The following is a 19215-nucleotide window of genomic DNA, read 5'->3' as shown; positions in this document are numbered from 1 at the left end:
CCAGTGATTTAACTGTAAAGGCTGCTCTGAAAAGGGCGATGGCTGAAACACTTGTAGAGTTAGAGGCTGAAGAGGCTGGAGTGACCCACAGAGTACCTTGGGGCCAGTGTTCCTCTAGTGTAAGAAATCCCTGGCAGGTATTTTGCTCCAGCAAATTTTGTCAGAAATCTGCATTTAAATGTGAGGACCTCAGTCTTCTCACTTCCCTGGTCATTAACGCATGCAAGGCATCCTCGGTGGTCCTCCTCGCCCAGATCCGTGCCCACTGGGCTCTTCCCTGGCACGGTGACAGTGGGCACAGCACCTATGCGCTGGTGCTGATTTACAGCCCTGTTAACAACTTACAAGAACAGAACAGAGGCTTTACTCATTATGAGGTCTTTATTAGCAAAACCAGAAGATTTCTTTTCATACAGATAAACATGCAAACGTTCACACAGTGACAGAAGCCGTGTCCCCCGCCAACGCGACTCCCCCCCCCCCAGGAATTGGAGACCCTGATGCTCTTGGCTCTCGCCACGGCTCTGGAGCCATTCTTGCTTCTCCTATAACACTGAAGTCAAGATGTTTGGTGGAAAAACGAGTACAGACTTGGCTCAACAGGAGCTTAATGTGTCCTAGTAAGAAGCTTAATTAAAGTTTTACAGTGTTTGGCTCCCATGCTGCACTTGAGCTGATGCCACCCGATTGCTTCCAGCGGAAGGAGCGACCCATGGAGCAGCATTCCTGCATGGGGCTGCCCTCGCTCTGGGATAACCAGCTCCTGTGCGGGCAGGCTGCCAGCAGGAATGCCCTTCTGTCACCATTAACTTAACAATAGAATAAATCAAGTATAAATAACCTCTCTTCAGTGGTAACTTACAAAGCAAACAACAAACCGACAGTGTTTCATCACGGTGGTGCCCTAATACTTCTAAATATTAGAAGCATATGCCTCTGGTTTATGGCATTTTCCTGCGATGGGGGCACGCAGGAGGCTGAGGCAAGGAGGAAGGGGAGCCCAAAACTCAGGAGCTCTCAGGGGCACCGACGCTGCCCTCGCTGCAGCCTCCCCTCCGTAGCACTCGGCCTCTGCGGCTCCTTGTGCGCAGGATTAGAAATAACACAAACCTGAATACTGTCAGTGCTGCGTGCAGCTTTATAAATTTGAATGCAAATTACCCAAGCCACCTTAAAATGGTGGTTAATTAAATATCCTCTAACTTCTAAAAGAGAAAAAAGAACCCAACAAAACAGCAAGTAAAACCCAATCAAAGACTGGAAAATAGTAAGATTAACTTTCGAAAGTGCAGGGTGGCCAACCCAGCAGCTCTGGAAGTCTGTCGTTAGCAACATTGAAGTCAAGTTCTATTAGAACCAAACATTTCATTCCTAATACTATTTTTTTCTTCAATCTGGACTAATATATAGGCTGAAGTATAGAGGTGGGGTTAACTGATCTATTGCTGTGGCATGATCGCATGTTGTTCACAGGAGTGCAGGTACTCCTCCACATTGCTTTGCATGCACAGGAGAAAAAAAAATGTCCTTGGTTACATTTATGGTTATTTTTCTCAGTGCAAGGCCATGGCATAATTTTGAATATTTCAGCGCCTAATTCCAACTGCAGAAACAGAGGCAGTGACGTTGTTATGTATAAAAATATTTGATTGCATAAATAAATAGAGGGATAGAACGTGAGGAGATTGCTCATTTGCTTAAAATTAAACTTTGCTGAACTCAGAGCTGGAATTGCTCCTGATCAGGCCACTGTGCGCAGTGAAACTGCATTCAGGATAAGCGCTGCTCATTATCTGCTCCCCAGAAGAACGCTTCTTTGGGTGTTTTGAAGCTATGAATAAAACAGCTCTATCATAAACAGTATAAAAATATTGGACAATAAATAGTATTTCATAAGCTCATCACCCTTTTCTTCAAAACATACTGTAAACATAAACACTGAGGTATTAGAAGTAATAAATATTAAATTCAGTTCTTAAAAAAATAACTTTTAAATACAATACTAAGCTGGAAGTTATTGATCTGTAATTCTTGACTTGAACCCTAAGATAACTTAATCTCTCGTGAGCTCTTGCAGCCTAAAGTGATTTCTGAAAAAATAGAAGGATTTTGTGTGAAAGATGCAGACCCCTGGACGTTTTCACTTCCTTCTCTTCATCAGCAAGTACTCTTCGATGTAGTTGATGAAAATGTCAAACTCTCCCATGGCCTTGTAGATTCCGTGCTCGTTCATCTGCAGGTGAAAGCCAGCTCTGTTTAAGTCTGAATGTGACGATGTACACGACGTACAATCGCTAGACGTATTCTCCTCCCACCGACACCGCCGACATCCCCAGCTTCTCTGCCCAACCCCTCAGCGGAACCCGCTGGCTGCTCCTTCGAGCATCGCTCTCTGGATTTCTCTGCCTTAAGTATTTATACAGCTAAAGACTTTTTTTGGCTTCTGTTCTCTGTCCTAAGTTGAAGCCGGCAGTAAAACCTACTGCCTCGCCCGAGACGGGGGGTTCCTCCCAACCTCAGCGCAGCCATGCGAGCGGGGACCTTACCTTATCAAACGTCTCCTTTATCTGCTTTATGGTTTTGCTCCTCTTCTCGCACGTAAAGAATCTGTGCTGCAAAGAGACAAGAGCAACGGCTTCAACCACACGGGTTTCCTTCCCGGGGTGCACGGCAGCCGCTCCCCCCTCCTCCTGCTCCTTGTCACTGCCGCCCCACCGCTCTCCACCTTCCCCTTCCCCACGTGCGGCCGTGGGGCTCTCTGGGGCACCGACTGCAGCCGCTTTTGCACCGACAAAAGGAACCCAACGCGACCCGAGCCCGGACCCCGAGCCCTTTCCCAGCCCCGTGCCCCTTGCCGCTGGCCCCGGGTGAGGGCAGCCCTGCGGTTCTCCCTGCCCGGGGCAGGGTTCGCCCTGTCTGACTCAGCCTGCGGCGGGTGATGGGGTCACGGCCGTATCAGTCACCGTTTCGGGAGGTTTCGTCGCAGAGCCACGCTGCTCCGGCACCCAGGTAAGGGACAGACCCTCCACCCTCCCTCCCCTTATCTCTTCAGCCAGACTCTGTTGGATGGGGCTGGCTGTAAATAAGCGGTGCTCCTGACCGGAGCCTCCGAGTCATCGTGATTTAACTGATGAAAGCCTGGAGAGTGGGGGTTAGGAGAAACCCCATCCTTACGGGCTCTGCCAGCCCCTGCCTGCCAGGAGCCCTGCTCCTCCGCACCATCCCGACACCCACGCTCCTGCCCCCTGCTCCTGGGAAGACCCACCACCCGCTCCCCACCCTGCTACTCGTCTGGGACTGGCCCTGCCTCACCGGAGCATTGGTTTCATCCCCCCCACCCCGTGATGCTGAGCCCCACTCACACAGCGCCTCATCGTTGCCTTCAGGCTCAGCAGCAGGTTGCCCAGGTCGCCCATGCTCTGCCGGTGGTGCGTGGTGGTCTTCATGGCGCTGGGCAGGACCTCCTCCGTGTAGAACTGCATCATCTCCGACACCGACTGGCAGCCGAAGCTCCCCTGGGGCGAGAGGAGGTAACTGCGTTGGGGCCGGCCACCAGCACCGAGGTGCGTGGGTGTTTTTAAAAAAAATCAAAATCGCGGCGGCGATCAGAGCGCATGCAGCATGTCAGCACCGCTGGCTGCAGCTGCCGTGGAGAGGGGAACCGTGCGTCAGCCCTGCTGCAGACACACGTGTTACTGCTTGGCTGCAGAACTGTCCTTGTGTGACATAAGGAAATGCCCCAATTTCCAATCTGCTTCCTTTCTTACAAAACACTGGCCGAAGGATGAAGAAGGGTAGGGGACTTCATATAATTCTTACCTTAAATTCATCTAGCAGTTCGGAGCTGAGCAACTGGATGCTAAGTTCATCGTCTTTTGATTGCTGCAAAAGGATGCAATGGAAACATGAGCTTTACTTAGGCAGTCAACACTGTTTTTCACTTTGCCTTACCAAATGATCGTTTTGCTTGTTTGCGTTTACGGTCTCCCTGAAGGGAAGGCTCAGAGCACCCAGCACTCCTGTGTGCATAGCACAGTAACACTGGACACAGGAGTCACCAATTCTTTGGTCCATAACCTTGCAGTGCAACGACCATCAGGTCAAGACAGCAAGATAATGAAATCTCAAACCTCAGTACCGTCGATTTTGTTAGTGTGAAACTCCTCCCGCCGGCTGCCAGCGCTGCGCGCTCGCTTCAGCTGCAGAGGGTGTTTGTGCAAGAGTGCTGAGGCAAACCCCACTGCTCTTCAGATAGGCGTCAAAGTTACGGCAGCCCCTGGAAGCCAGGCAATCCAGCCCAGCCTGGCTGCCCGCCGGCAGGAGGGGTTAATCCCCCTGGTTTTGTTACCTAAGTCTCCAGTCAATGGGGGAAAAGGGATCGATCTGCAGAGGGTGTTTGTTCTTGTGGTGCCCCTGTTGCACCATCAGCTCTGGAAGCTCAGAGAGCTGCGGTGGGGTGAGCTGGCACCACCCAAAGCATCACCCCATGGCACCAAGGTACTTAAAAACTTTCCTCAGAGGTTAAAAATATTCCTTCCCAACATTAACTGGGAGATTTACAGCAAGATTGAAATGGCTATCACATTAGCTTCAGATTTAATCTGGAGAATTATCTTGTTTTCTTGCTAAAACACACTGACAACAATTAAAATAGTAACAAAGATGTGACCAACCATCTCTATCGGTACTGATGCAATGACAAATGCTCTGGCCACATCTTGTGTTGCTTTCTCAGCAACCCTGAGGCTCCCCTCAGCTGCGATGCAAAGCAGTGACCTTTTATAAGCACCAAAGCAAGTGCTAGTTACTGTAGCGTTTCACCAGTCATAAAATACCGTTTTCAGGCTTTTGTGGTTCTTTCAAAGAAAAAGTCTGTAGCAAAAGATTTCCCTTTCCACCTAGCATTGACTTCAGCGAGGCCGGACCTCATTGCCCTGAAGAAAGGACTATTTCCTTCCGATTAATTAAGTGAATAATTTGGTCTGCAACATTTAGGAGGAAGTCTGGCTAGTAAGGTGCACAAAGATTCATTATGAAATCTCTCGAGTTCATTGTAACTAAAACTAGGAAGAAAAGCCTCGCATGTTGTCTCTCAGCGTGCAATGAAACTGAGCTTCTCTTGCTCACCCCCATCAGCCCGTTACACAATGCACGACCAAATCGTTTCTGCCAGGAGGAAGCTGTCTTCCCCCTCATCCAAATCACTGAACTTTGCAAAAAAAAAAAAAGAGCAAAATGAGAAGAAGAGACTAGCAGGCTTATACTTACAAAATAATCCTTAATTTCCTCAAACTTGATCCTCAGCTCCTTGAGCTTTGCAGGCAGGAGCTCCGAGAAGTGGAGGCAGCTGGGGTGGGCAGGCGAGCACCTGGCAGGCAGGGTGCTGGCAGCCAGGAGCAGCAAGACCAGGGCTGAGCAGGTTTGCATGCTGCGAAAGGGAGCTGCTCGCCTCTCGGTCCAGCCCTCGGCTGAATTTCACAGGAGGGTAAAAAGCAGATCTGCAGCCTTCACCTTGATGGAGCCCCTAATTTATACTCTCAAAACATCGCTCAATTTCCTCTCCCCATTTCCTGGCGAGCAATATTGGGGTTTTAAGTCATTCATTAAACCCAAATGTCACTTGGGTTTCCCGTCAACTTGGTTTCCTGTTCTCTTGACCCCCCTCCTCTCCTCACACCCCATCAAATCTTTTGTGCTTAGACTCTGCATTTTTTTTTTCATTGCTTGCTTCTTGTAAATTTAAATGTGGCTAAAGAGGAAAGCTTTAGATATAATGCGAAGAAGAAAAGGTGCTGTGTGAGGTTACTTCTGTATTCTCACAGTTGCTTTTTATTTTTAGATGAATGCCTATTGTTAGGGGAAAAAAAGTGTTTCTATTTTTAAACCTCCATATCAAACCTGCACTTAGGATCCCCAGCACCATGCAAAATTCAGCAGCGTTGCTTTTAATGAACCTGCACAAATACATTGTCACCTTTGGCATTCTAATGCTCTACTGCAAATACAGATAATAATCTTAGATCTTAATTTAAAAAAATTTTTTTCAGTTAACGCATACGTCTGTTGAAGTCAATGTGAATTTTCACTGCCTTCAGCAAACTCAAAGGCTGTGCTCCCAAACTTTGGCCGGTGTTGTGCCTGACTGCCAACAGGATTAGTGCTGTGATGTGCCGGGATGCGGTGGAGGAGCCCAGCCCGGCTGGGCTGTGCTGCTGCTCGGGTCCCTCCGGGCTCGTGCACGGCTGCCTGGCCGCTTACCCACAGCCGCTGGGTGGGAGCAGGGTTTGTGCCATGGGGACCACTGGTTTAACATTGGTGTGTGGTGTTAAAGTGTATAAGCAGGTCATGAACTCACGTTTCTGGCTTTTTAATCTGATTTCGTTTCCTAGAAATGGATACGAGCCCCATCCAAGCAACCCAGTGCTGGCACTATGAACCGGGTGTACTGTGTTAACTGAGACTTATTGTCCCAGCTCTGATAAAATTACCATTTCAGAGCTGAAGATAATTCCTCTGACGTGTATCGTTTTCCGCCTTCCTCTCTTTCATGCTCTCTTTGTATATATATCAGTACACAAACCCTTGCTTCCTTGTGATAAAGATTGCACTGAAGAATCTGAGAATCTGTTGTCTGAGAAAGAGAAAGTGGAGATGAAGTTGGCCTTTCGGAAATCAGAGGGATTTCTTTGAAAGAAAGCTCCCGTGTTATTCTGAAATAGTGCATTCTTCCCAGCCTGCCTCCAATACCTTGCTTTGGACAAATCACTTCAATTCTCATTTCTTTCACCACATTGAACTTCTTTTAAGTAGAATTTGCAAACCTCTGTGAAGGACCTTGTTGCAAAAAAAATGCTGGAAAAATGCAAAGTATTGTTACCCTATGTTTAGATTTTTTTTGTTTCTAGGAGCAAAAGAGAGGAATGTTTGGTATACGTATGTATGAGTCAGAGTAAAGGGGATGAAACATTTGTAATTGAAGGGTTTGAGGTGGAGACAATGTGGGATTTTGTGTTCTGATTTGTTTTCCTTTTGTTGTTGATGTTGCCTCTTCCAGAGGAGATGAGGAAGCCTGCTCCTGGTGAATCACTGCAGGCACACTAGTTTATCTGAATGACAGTGTGTGTCGTATTTGGTGACCCATTTTTCTTCCCCTGCTCTAACACAGCCGCCAGCAGAAGCTATCAGAAAGGAGAAGAGCGAGCAGCAGCAGATGGCTCAGACAAAACCGAGTAATTTTAAACCCAACCCATTTCCACTGGTAGCATCCCACCTTTCCCTGCTTCCCCCTTGGCTCCCACCCTGGGAGATTTTTTTACTTGTTTTGGATCAGCTCAAATCTGCCATGGGTCGATAAAGCTTCACTGCCAAGACCTGGACGGCTGCTTAAGTTTCATCGGGGCATCAAAACCGATGTGGTATGGTCAGTGGGTGCGATGCTGTCAGGAGGCAATGCCCTGGGGAGGGTCCGTGGGCAGCCTGGCCCTCGACCAAAGCCCCCCGCTCCCTTTGGTGAAGGATGCAGCCCCGGGCACTCCTCTGCACATCGGGTCCCCTGCAGCAGAGGGGTCACTCTCAGCCTCAGCTGTAGGTTTGGGTGCTGGTATTTTCGTGGGATGCTAACAAAGGCTTTTTGGGCACAAGGGAATCTCCTCCGCCGACAGCGGGAGCCGGTGCGGCACCGGCACGGCACCGGGAAGCCTCCGTTCTTCCTGCCGAGGAGCTGAGCGCTCGTTTCCAAACTTCTCTTATTTTGAGCAACCTGTGGGTCTCCATTAAGTCATTTCGGCTTGACACCAGAGTGTGCAGAGTGGTTCTCAGTCTTGTGCAATTCCCTCCTCTCTGTTTTGGAACCTGGTTTGTATTTTTTTTTGATACGAGCGTAAGCCAGATGTGTCCATTCCACAAAGGAAACTCTGGCCTGCGCACGGATGATACTCTGCTGTGTTTACCTGTATTTCCTTTGCCGTGTCAGAGATCTTGACAGTGCAGTTTCGCTCTGACTCACTCTTGCTTACTGCTGTGGAAATGCATTGACTCTGCAGTACTACGAAGTGGTTGCATGAATGAATAAAGCACCTTTTCCTAAAGAGTGTCCGGGGGACGTGGGTGTATTTCTAAACCTTTAGGAAGCAACTTTCATGTTTGCCAAGAAGATCGTTTCAGGAAGGAAAGAGTGTTACTCAAAAGCCATTCATACACTTTTACCCCACCTCCCACAAACTTCTAAGAGCTGCATGTTCACAAGAAATACTCGGCAGGACAGCAGAATTGCGTTTCTGCGGTAAAACAGAGGCATTTAGGCAAATGCTTTTTCCCCCACAGCGTGGCATGTGGAAAGGTTTGTCCTGGGCATGATCCTGGGCAACTTGCACTGGCTGACCCTGCACAGGCCGGGCTTGGGCTCGGTGGTCTTCAGAGGTCCCGTCCTCTGGAGCAGGGTGGCATCTCACGCCTCTTATTAAAGGGGCTGCCTATGTGTGTAGCTTTTCTTATGTTGGCAAGCTTTCGTGTGGGAGGTTTTTACATTTTTTTGCCTTCTTGGTCTCTGTCATTGCTTTCGGACAAAGGAACACTGTATTTTATGCACTATCTATTCTAGATATAGCTTGAAGGATCCCCTAGTTCCAGGCTATCATAATAGTGTGTTTCTTTCTTTCCTTTTCAAAAATTCCCCATTTCTCATCCCTTTAGGTTTGGGAGATCTGCTGTCAGTGACGCTCTGGGGGAAGCAGTGACTTGGTGGCCTTTTGCTCACCTTGTGTGAACAGCAGTTTTGAAGCAATTGGTCTTTGTTCTCTCAGCAGCCTCATCGCTGATGACTAACAGTTCCTGATGCGAGAAGCATAAAGTGGACTGCCTTTTTTTTTTTTCAATAATTTTTTTTGCTGGCAAGGCATGACGTCGGATTTTTCACTTCCGGAAACCTGCTTCCTAGCACCCTTGTAGCACCCTTGTCAGAATTTGCAATGTGACTCGTATCGACCTCAACAGGTAAATCCCAAATTACTCTTTGGAAATTTAACCAATGTCATTGTTTTGTCTTGTAACATCTAAGTGTCCAGAAACAGGTTACTAATCATGAATAGAAGATGTTATTGTGACCTCTAATGGGACTTCTCATATGACATAGAGAGAGCCTTACATAAGAAGTTCTTAGCAGTCCCAGAACTTCCATTTGATCTAAATCAAGCTGGAGTCATCACCTAAAAGCATCAAGTAATGGAGACTTCCTCTCATCTGTAGATTCAGTGTTTTGGTGATTAACTTAGCTGAGAAATATTTGCACTTTTTTAATTGCATACATAAAACTCCCAATATTTGGAAGCCTGCTGCAGTCTATAAGGCAGACAGAGAATAACATCCCTATTCAATATCCTGCCGTGGGATTTCAGGGTGCCCTCTGCCAACCTAGAAGAGCGAGCTCTCCTTTTTTCCCCCAGGTTGCATGTACTTTGACATTTTAAGCCACTCTGCGAGGGGTGCACGGAGTGGTGGGTGAGGTCGGTGCTGCTACTATGTCCTCTTGTTGCTGGTTCTTCTAACGAGCCCATTGAAGCAGCATCAGGCCGCCTGCCAGGAGAGTGATGCTGCCCTCGTCCATGCGAGGCTGTTTCCTGCTCCGCCAGGCAGCAGTTACAAACGGAGGTGTTATTGCCTTTCATTTCTTTTCTTTTCTCCTGAAATAAGTTGTTGGCAGGGATTTTCTGATGCTCACAGCCCTGTCCTGTTTCTGTCCTTATAGAAACCAATGAGATCTCAGCACTGGCGTTTCAGGGAGTGGGGAGTCCATATTCCGAGCGAGCAGGGAGGATGAACGAGGCTTTCTCAGACAAGTTTGTTTGCAGGTAAGTTAAGAGTGTAAAAGTATGCAAAAACCCCATGAATATATGGTCCGTTTTGACTTACCCAAATATTTCTTGCACTGCCTTTTTTTGAGCATCCTACAGAGGCAATTTTGAGTAACTCCTGTCTTGAACAAGTCATTTCACAAGTGCTGTTTTGATGAGTTTCTTTTTTCTAGTTTTGGTATTATTGGGGTGTGGATCTTCTGGAGAGTATTGTCTTTGTCATGATTTAGCATCAACGTGCTGACCGATGTAACAAATACAAACTCTTTATAGTTATGAATGGTCATAAGACAGAAACTAGCTATCACGGTTTGAGAAATCAGATAATGCAAACCAGCTGCTCAGAAATGTAACATGACCGTCGGGGTGAATTATGGAGGCAACCTCACTCATTTTCCACAGCCGCATCAGGCCCTCGGCCTGAAGCCAAACGTCAGGCTGGGTCACTCACGCAGTGGAATTTTGAAATGTATTTTTTGCACAGTGCCAAGCAGCTTACGCTGCGGCTTGAGAAATCCCGGGCTTTCTTTTCTACCCCCCAACTCGCAGAAAAACACGTGCCGCAGCTGGTGATGCCGCACGTGATGGCACGTGATGGCGGATCAACCCTGGTGCCGCAAGGGATGCTGCAGCATCACCGGTGCCGCTGGGGGATTTCCCACGCGTCCCCGCCGTGGCTTTCTGCTCTGAAATCATTAGTGTGATAACGCCACGGCCCCTGGGACTCTCCTGTGAGCCGTTCCGTACAGGCTGAAGCCCGGGCTCTGAGCCGACGCGTTACTCAACCAGAAAAGAAATAGCGATGGCCGTGCAAGGCTGTATTCAAATCTGACATTTCGGAGGCCCCTCTGAGAAGCCAGGGCAAAAGGAACAAGTTTCATCATGTGGATTCCCAGAATAATCAGCCTGGAGGCTGCTGATACTGCTGCCCTTTCAGAGAAAAACACAATAAAACAGAATTGCTAGGGTTTTTTTTTTTCATGTTGAATTTGTTTATTTTAAGTTGAGGAATTTCTAATTAACAGCCTCAGCACAGGGTGCGTGTCCAGCTGTGCCATGGGTAGGGGGAGGAAGAATAACCTTAGCTGGACCTCACCTATATAAGCAGAGATTTTTTGATTAAGAAATGATCCATCAGAAGTGCTTTTCAGAGGCTTGGGGCATTTTAAACATTTTGTTTATAACTTTCTACCTCCATGTGTTCAGATCCCCCTTCTGTTTTCTCTCTTTTTTTTTTTTTTTTTTTTTTTTTGTTTTTTACAGAGAGAATGGGTGATGTAACCTGGCTGTTTCTCCCATGAGGTATCTTAATTACAGAGACCCACAGAAAATGTGAACTTGAGTTATGAAAGCAGTAGAGCTCAGCATTTGAAAAGCTATTACTGAAATCGCATTGGTCCCAGGGGTATGACCTGCTTCCCTCCATGGGAGCTGGGGTGCCTGCTCCGCTTCTGCTCAGCGCTGGTCTCACTGCACTTCTTCCGCAATTTGCCTGGGATTTATCTTTTTGTGGAAGTCTGAGGAAGGTTTACTTTGGTAACAGGATCAGGGACTTCTGTCCCTTTTTGGTTATTGTGTTCCATGTAGCTTTTGAGGGCTGTAACTAAGAAGTGGAAGATGAATCTGAATGGTGGAAAACCCCTCTCACTGAAAATGGTGCTTAAAATAAAAGTAAAAAAAAAGAAGAAGAAAAATTATCTGAAGCAAACTTCCTCTGCTAGCTGTCTCCTGCCTGTCGGGAAAGGAGAGATTGGCAATTCATTGCCCACTCCTCGGAAGAGGCTGGCAGCGCTTTTGCTGAAAATATAAAGTCAAATGTAAGAGCTGCAATCCTTGCAATGCCCCTGATTTATATTTATGGCTAAAAGGGGTTTTGCCAGTCGCTTTGTGCAGCGGGCAAATGTGCTGCAAACGACCGAGTCTTGTTTTCCACCAAGACCAGTGGACGCTTTGGTTAGCAAAGGGCTGTGAGCCGGGCTGCGGTGGGAAGACTGGTGTCCCACGGCCAAACCGGTGCTCCCTGTGTGTGCTGGGATCGGGGCAGAGCCGTACAGGGTGGGGGCTGATAACAGGATAAACCTCTGGAAAAATTAACCTTGCCTCGTAGCATGATTTTTCCGAGGATTTTGACCTAGAAGCTAACGGTGGCTGCAATGGATGGTGAAAGAGGGGGGTCTCCCAGTGCCGAGGACGGTGCGAAGGTGCCGTCAGCTCGGGGTGGGACAAACCCTTTGGTGCTTTTGGGATGTGCAGGTCTCAGTATACACCTTGTGAAGGGGGGTTGAGTCCTCGGGGGGCTGGCGGAGCCCTGGGGCAGCCGGTGTGGCGGCTCCTGCTCATCCCGGGGCCGAAACCGCGTCCGTGGGGAATCCGGTGCTGTGCCCGGCCCCGTTCCATGGTGTGTTCGCAGCAGCGGTGGGTCTGTGGGAGAGCACCCTGAACTGAACAGGAGGCAGCACTCTCCTCTTCCATCTCCCCCAGCCACCCTGCAGAGCTCAAAGAAGAAATCATCCCCATCAGTCCGGGGACGATGGTGCTCTTACCCCGCGGGTACAGCTCACGGGGGCAGCTTTCACCTCCTAAACCCTCCTCTGGTGCCCTGATGGTTCTGCTCTCCGGGCCGTTTGCTTGGGACACCATTTGTCATGCCTGAGCTCTGCGTTGCTCCTTGTTAGTGGAGCTGTAGCTTCGTTCGTTAGCCCACCGTTCTGTGTGAGCAGCTCCAGTGTGGGGAGGGACGCACCTCTGCCAGGGCAGCCTGGAGGAAAGGAGTTTTGCAAACAGGAGGTGGGAAAACAGCGCAGGAGACTTTCCAACGTGGGCTTGTCCTCGTGCCTGCTCCCAGGGGTTTGGTGCCAATTTGCCTGGTTTTTGCTCATTTCTGCAGGACGTGCATTATCAAATAAGGTAGGAAGGAAGGATGCCAAGTGGCTCTGACTTGCCAGCAAGTGCCCTTTTTGCTGTCCTTAACCCTCCCGTCCCTCTCTGCCCTCAAACCGGGGCCGGAGCAGGCAGAGCTCTCAGCCCTGCCGGTCGTCAGCGTACCTCCACGCGGGTTCGCATGCATCCAGCACCAACGAAACCAGCTTTGGCCCCTCACGGTTGTGAAATTGAGACTGATTCAAGTCCTGAGTTAATATGTACTCAAGGCAATATTAACCCAGCCAAAACTGAAACCTGTGTTTAAGAGCTGGGTTATGTACAGAATCCACAGCTAATTTACTGAAACATAAGTTTCAGTTTTGGTGAAAGCTAAATCTATGACAGCTCTGACTGGCTATTGGAGTGATTCATTTGCTCCCCAGATAATTCAAAAATTGAGCTGATAGCAGCGAGCACTCAGTTTCTCCTCTATTAGGCATCATTTATTGCCTGCACCATCAGCACATTTTACCCTCACGGGCAAACCCAGGCGCCATGTGGGACAGCCGGCTCGATTGCTTGCTCAAATCCCAGGCCAAGCCCAATTTTCTAAAAAAATGCCCTGCACGACTTTTGCTATCACATCAGTTTTCAGGTCTTCCAAAAATAAGGATGGGAGGAACACGAGAGCTGGGGGATAGGTCCACGCATTTCAGCAGACCGCGGTCTGGTATCTGCCGTGCTGCTGCCTGGAGCCCGGTGTCGGTCTCGGTGGCAGCGACAGCGTCAGTGTATGTGATGGATGTTTCTCTTCTCTCCTGGGCATCGCTGTGATTATTTGAAAAGCTGCGCCATTCAAAGCTCTGCTGGAAGCTTTGGAGGAGGAAGGGGGGGCTGGTTTGGTATTTCAACAAGAAAGAGCCCCTCTGCCTAGCAGTGAGCTTGCTTAGCTGTGCCTTGGGTATGTTAAAGTCTTTGCTATTGCTTACCTGGGAGTGCAGATGCTTAGCCCTGGTAACTCTGCGCACGGGCTAATGTCCTATTCTGTGTGTTTGTCTTTCTCTTTAAATCTCTATGCGCTGCAGAAAGCGCCAGATAGCTGATGCCATTTTCTGTGACTGTTCATTTGAATTTTCAAAGTAAAGAACTTACTTCAGCTTTGGTTTTCTGAACATTAACAAGCCTTTTCCGAAGAAGAGCCCATTGGTGGGGAACAGCACCCCAGAACTGCCTGCACAAGCTCTTCTGTGAGTCATGGGAGCATCCATGGGCTTCAGCTGGGGATCCCCAGGCTCACGATGGAAAATCCCTGACCTTGGAATGAGCTATTTTCTTCAATTTTGGCTAATTTTATTTTTGTCTCCTCTTGGGTTCTCTGCCTCCTGTCTCTTTTAGATTGCCCACTTTCCAGGGTGCAAGCTTGCTCTATCAACAGCATAACCCAGTGTCCATGGGAGACCCCAGGAGTGCAGGAACAAGTGAAGCATCGCGATGGCTGGTAATGCAAATTATGATTGTAGTGCTAATTGCAAGAGAGAAAAAAGTTTAAAATTAGAAGCAAGCGTAGTAAACAAATCTAAATTCTTCAGGGAAGATGTGCATGGGGGCTTCTTGTGGTTTTTGAAACTGGAAGTCTGACTTGCTTAGATCATTTTTCATATTCACTGATCACAGCTCTCTCCCTCAGAAAGACCTTTCAAGAAAGTTTCATTTCTGAAATATTGGTCCTCCCAGCAGCGCACAGCCTTGCAGGCCACCAGGGGTGCTTCTCAGGCAGCTCGAAATCTTGACTGTACTTCAGCATTTTCTATACATTGGCATTACATTTGCTTAGAGAAGTCCAATTGCTAATATGTCAGATGCCCACATCAAAAATCTTCTGAAACCTCCTGAAAACTGAAAAAGCCTCATTCATTAAGCCTGTGTTTAATCTCGTTGGCAGATTTGAGTCTTTGAAATATATGCACATTTGAAGACCAGTGCAAATCTTGGCGCGGGTGCTGGGCTTTGCATCGTTCTCTCGTGGACACTTCTGTTCATCTTCAACGGCAGGGCAGTGCTTTTAAGGCAACTATATCCCAATTTGTGCTGAAATAGCTAATTTCCTCAACATGGTGGGGAAAAAAAACCCCATCAAAATTCATTCTCTGACTGGGTAATCTTGCTGAAACGATCACAAAAGAATGACATGTACCTAAGCAGTGGGCTGCTAAACCTTTTGGATAACTCCTGAGCTATTGCAGTTTTGAGGTGAAAATTTCCCAAGAGCAATTTGATTCTCTAGCCAGTTCTCCTGATTTTAGCAGGAATGTGTTGAACTCCCCTGGGCTGGTCCCTAGCATCACACACAGCTCGTGCACTTGCCTGATTTTCAGCACCGTGGCACTTTGGCTGGACTCACCACTTTCTGAACACGCACTTTGCAGAGGAACCCCCGGGCACAGAAGTGGCTGCTGAAACCCAAGGGCTGGACAATTGAAGAAAAGCTAGCAGGAGCTGCTCTTTAGCTGTATTAGTAAACGGTAAAGACCTGAAATATGCATTTCCCTTTGGGGAAGATGCCATTTATGATAACCAAAATATGAGTTCATATTTTATCAAAACAGGGGAAGCAAGTGTCTAACCTTCAACACCCCCCAACCTGGTGACTAAATTAATGGTTTTCTGCAGAACAGATATGTCGGTGTACAAGATCCTCCACCACGCTTTTCCCCTTCCACAAAGGTGAATCTTCGAGGGGAAAAAAAAAAAAAAAAAAGCACTCTTTTTTTCATTTTTCTTTACCCTCTTTGGTGAAATCCCGGCTTGGCAGCAACACTGCCATTGGTGAGTCATGCAGATGAGTGTCACATCTGCTCCGTGAAGGCGGTGGCTGAGGCAATGTCATTTTCTGTGACGTGCAGCCCTGCACAGCCGGGAGCTGACCATGACCCGGCCGAGGACATCCAGCGAGGACGGGATGAGCCCGGGGCCACCCACAGCAACCGGGGTGATGGTCCCCGGGGGAGGTGGCTCGCTCCCATTTCTGATGAGGCTTGCACCTGGGGACGTCCTGGGCTGGGCTGTAGGTAACAAGAAACAGCAGAAACAGCCCCAGAGGGACAAGCACGGGCAATGCCCTAAACCAGGATGATTCAGATATCGTCTCAGGGTGGGGGACATTCTGCCAGGCTCTCCCAAAGTCCCTCAACCCCTCAACGCTGGGAAAGTAGCTGCTCTGCCCATGAAAGGGGGTCCTAAATCTGCTGAGAGCCTGGTGCACCGTGAGCTGCTCGGGAAGAGATCCTGGAAAAGAGCTTGAAGTTTTGCTCCCCTGGCTTCGGAGATCTTTTGAGCCTGACTGAATGAAAGTTGCATTTCATTAAGCTGAGCCGTCCTTAGCCTGTTGCTCCTTAAAAGGCAGTAGTCAGTGTTTGATTTTCAGAATTGTTCAAGTGGTTATGGTTAGAAACGTGAGCGAGAAGAGGGCACACAATGTACCACACCTATCAGCCCATAACTCCTTGCAGTTTTTTCTGAGTCATTTGTCGAGTTTACCGAGAAAAACAATTTTTTACTTTTGTCAGCAGCACCACAGAGCTGGGGCTGAGTGAGCGGCAGGGCTGACGAGCCTGCTCGTCCCTGGTTTCTGTTGATAATGAACTACACTAATTAAGACGGAGAAGAGCAGCCAGATTTTTGGAGACTGGGAGAGGGCACTGCCAGCTGTGGAGCACGTTTCCATCACGAAGAGCAAAGCGCATCAGTGCAGAAGCTAATGGAAATAGTGACGACAGGGTGGGTGACACCCATCTGGGTGCTGCTGTGAATCCCTGGGTTTCAAGAGGACTGTGCCAGATTAGCACTTGTTCAAATGAGATTTGAAATGGGATCTGGATCGGAGGGCCAGGTGATTGCTTGACAATAAAACCTCTGACTTTTAAGGCGCTGAGAACTACTCAGAGCTGCAGCATAGCACCACTGCTGCAGTCAACCTTCCCATTAGCGCCCAGCTATGACTAGGGTAGGGCTGTCTGACAATGTACACCACTGCAGGTATGTAAGAAATTACTCTAGTGCATAAAACCCAAGTGGAAACATTTTCTTCTGCCTGTGGAAACAGAATTATGTTCCTTTGGCAGGGGTTTTGGTGAGCTACAGTATTACCAGGAGAGATGTAAAATTCTACAAGCATTTTTGTTTCACGTGGCCACGTTAATTTTTGCAGATCTTTTCCTGTTGGATATCTGGAAGAGTTCCTGAGTTCTGATATTGTTGCTGGACCTTGTTATTAAGTCTTGATTCTTCTTTTATTAAAATTACTGGAGGCATTTCTATCATTCACATTGTCTAGTTCTGTGGATCTATGTACAAACCATTATCAACCTCATATCTGAAATGCTGGTATACCTGAAGCTGCAGTGAAATATGAGTAATGACAAAGAATGGCAAACCAAGAATGGTCTGTAAAGTATTATCAGATCTTATAGCATGCAACTACATTGAAATGCACTATTGAAACTGGTACCTTACCACTCTGAAACACTTTACTGGAAACCTACTGTTAATGTGTGCGTGTGGTCAGTTCTTGACAGCATGGCTCTTTCAGATCTGAACAGCTTGATATTTTTTTTTAAGGATTTTTTTTTTAGGATAAAACAAAAGCTTTTGGGTATTTGAAGTGAATAAATGTGGAGTTGGGTCAGCAGTGGATCACACTGAGCAGGACTGCAGTAACTCACGGTTAAGTGGCGTGCACAGGGCATGGCTCTCCAGCCCCAACGCTGGAGCAGGCTGGGAACTGCTGCTGAGTTTCCTGACGTAACCGCTGTCGATGAGTAGGTGTTTTGTCTCCCGTCATGCTCCCAGGCTCTCCAGGAACGTCTGCTGTGTTAGTCATTTCAACAAGCCATTTGTCTACAGCAGGCTGGTGCTTTCTGCTGTTTTGGAGATGTTTCCATTACCACAGCAGCGATGCCAGCTCTGCATGGTGAGGTGATGCGGATGCTGCCGCCTGCTTGGCAGGGTGAGGCTGAGCATCATCGGTCCTGGCAGCGGTCGGAGCTGCCGAGAGCTGGAGCGGTCCAAGAATCTGCTCCGAGAGTTGTTTTCCAGGCTGCACAGGGAACGTTCCCTTTGGCCCCACTGGGCTGCTGGCTCCTTTTGTGCCTTTTCCAGTCGCATCGCTGCAGATGTGACGTGCAGGAGCTGTGCTGCTCACCACGGACTCTGTGTAAATGATTTCTCAGACAAGCTAATGATACATGGGGCTTAGTTTTTAATTCCCTAGTACGATGGCAGCTGGCTAACAACCCCCGATGCTGCCTTTGCTTGTTATTTGGGTGGTAACTACTTGTAGTGTGCCCTGTCACAATGTGCCTACCATAAAATTCCAAAGGAGGAGCCCTCCCCCGTTAGCGGGGAGTTGCCTGGAAGGGTTCCCGGGGCAAGGACCACTTCCCCGCTCCCAGCACGCTCCCCAGCGCTGCTGTATGCAAAAGGTTTAATTATTCTGAGAGTGCCTGGGGGAGTCAGTTCCCATTTTACTGTCTGAGCTCATCTGCAGCGTCACTCAGAAATCCCTATTTCTCCTTTTCCTCTTCCTTCCCAGAGCATATGAGAAATGGCTTGCTGTTTTATTGAGGATATTTTCATGTGGTCGTAGCTGGCAGGTAGATGACAGCCTCCCTTAGTCAGGCTGCCAGGGGAAAGCCAAGCCTGGGTGATTTGCTTCTTTCAGGACTTGGTCCAACAGACGCTGAGATCCCTGCTGATGCCATCCCATCTGCCCCAAAAAGCGAGGTTTTGGACCTCCCCCAGGTCCAGCACTTGGGGTAATCAATCACCATCATTGCACACATATTTCAAAAATGAAAACCTATCATCTGGATTGTCTCCCCCCTCTCTGATGTGGTCATTCTCCTCCTTGCCCTTGCGGTGAGGGTCATGCTATTGCCTCCGCTTTGCAAATGGTCAGTCATGGGATGGAGAGGCCAAGGGACACCGGCCCAGGACCCTGCAGAGGTCTGTAATGGAGCAAGGCCCTGGACTCCAACAATATAACATTTTACTCCTGTTCCTCTATCACCCCAGCATCTTTCCTCCACCAGCCTGGCTGGCAATTTTTAACCCATGACTGTGTCTTGCCTGCTGGCATTTGGCTGACCTGTCTTGAGCGTCAGTTCAGTTACCAAAAGGAAAAAAAAAAAAAATAGAAATCCCTTCTTCTCATCTGCAATTTACATAATTAAGTAAGAACTCATTGCCTCTTCCCTTGTTTCCTCACCAAAGCTGGGTGTGCGCCGGGCTGCCTGGGAACGCTGCTGGTGCTGCTTCCTCTGCTCCAGGCAAAACTTTTGCTGCAATTACAGGCAGCAGCTGGGAATTGGGGGAGGAAGGCAGAGATTAACAACCTTGTGCTGCTGAGGATCCCTCCAGCACCTCGGCAAGGGCAAATGCAACCTGCTGCAGATTTGGACCTGCCTTTTGGCTGTTTTACGGTGTGGAGGCACGGGGATGAGGGAGG

At 48.4% G+C, this 19215-nt stretch overlaps 1 protein-coding gene and 1 long non-coding RNA gene across 2 annotated transcripts; one reads left to right on the top strand and one right to left on the bottom strand.

The window, feature by feature from the left end:
- Positions 1-425: 425 nt before the first annotated feature.
- IL10 (interleukin 10) lies at positions 426-5449 on the bottom strand. Its single transcript, XM_069772047.1, has 5 exons — positions 5269-5449; positions 3820-3882; positions 3363-3515; positions 2547-2612; positions 426-2233 (listed from the first exon to the last, which is right to left on the bottom strand). Exons 1-5 carry the CDS (start codon positions 5425-5427, stop codon positions 2141-2143), a joined length of 534 nt encoding a protein of 177 aa, XP_069628148.1. The 5' UTR covers positions 5428-5449; the 3' UTR covers positions 426-2140.
- A 3130-nt stretch (positions 5450-8579) lies between these two features.
- Positions 8580-11942, top strand: LOC138681995 (uncharacterized). Its single transcript, XR_011322223.1, has 3 exons — positions 8580-8991; positions 9743-9845; positions 11112-11942. It is a non-coding gene; the product is annotated as an uncharacterized lncRNA (long non-coding RNA).
- Positions 11943-19215: the final 7273 nt, after the last annotated feature.

This window comes from Haliaeetus albicilla, chromosome 26 (assembly GCF_947461875.1).
Source record: "Haliaeetus albicilla chromosome 26, bHalAlb1.1, whole genome shotgun sequence".
NCBI lineage: Eukaryota > Metazoa > Chordata > Aves > Accipitriformes > Accipitridae > Haliaeetus > Haliaeetus albicilla.
Note: the sequence above shows the minus strand (reverse complement) of the source record. Positions and strands in the feature narration are given on the sequence as shown.

Bases quoted from the DNA above. Each gene is read 5' to 3' on its own strand.
- IL10 (XM_069772047.1), bottom strand. From the start codon at position 5,427: ATGCAAACCTGCTCAGCCCTGGTCTTGCTGCTCCTGGCTGCCAGCACC. The intron at 3,516-3,819 runs GTAAGAATTATA...CTCTCGCCCCAG, and splicing joins AACTGCTAGATGAATTTAAG to GGGAGCTTCGGCTGCCAGTC. The intron at 2,234-2,546 runs GTAAGGTCCCCG...TTTCACCTGCAG, and splicing joins TAAAGGAGACGTTTGATAAG to ATGAACGAGCACGGAATCTA.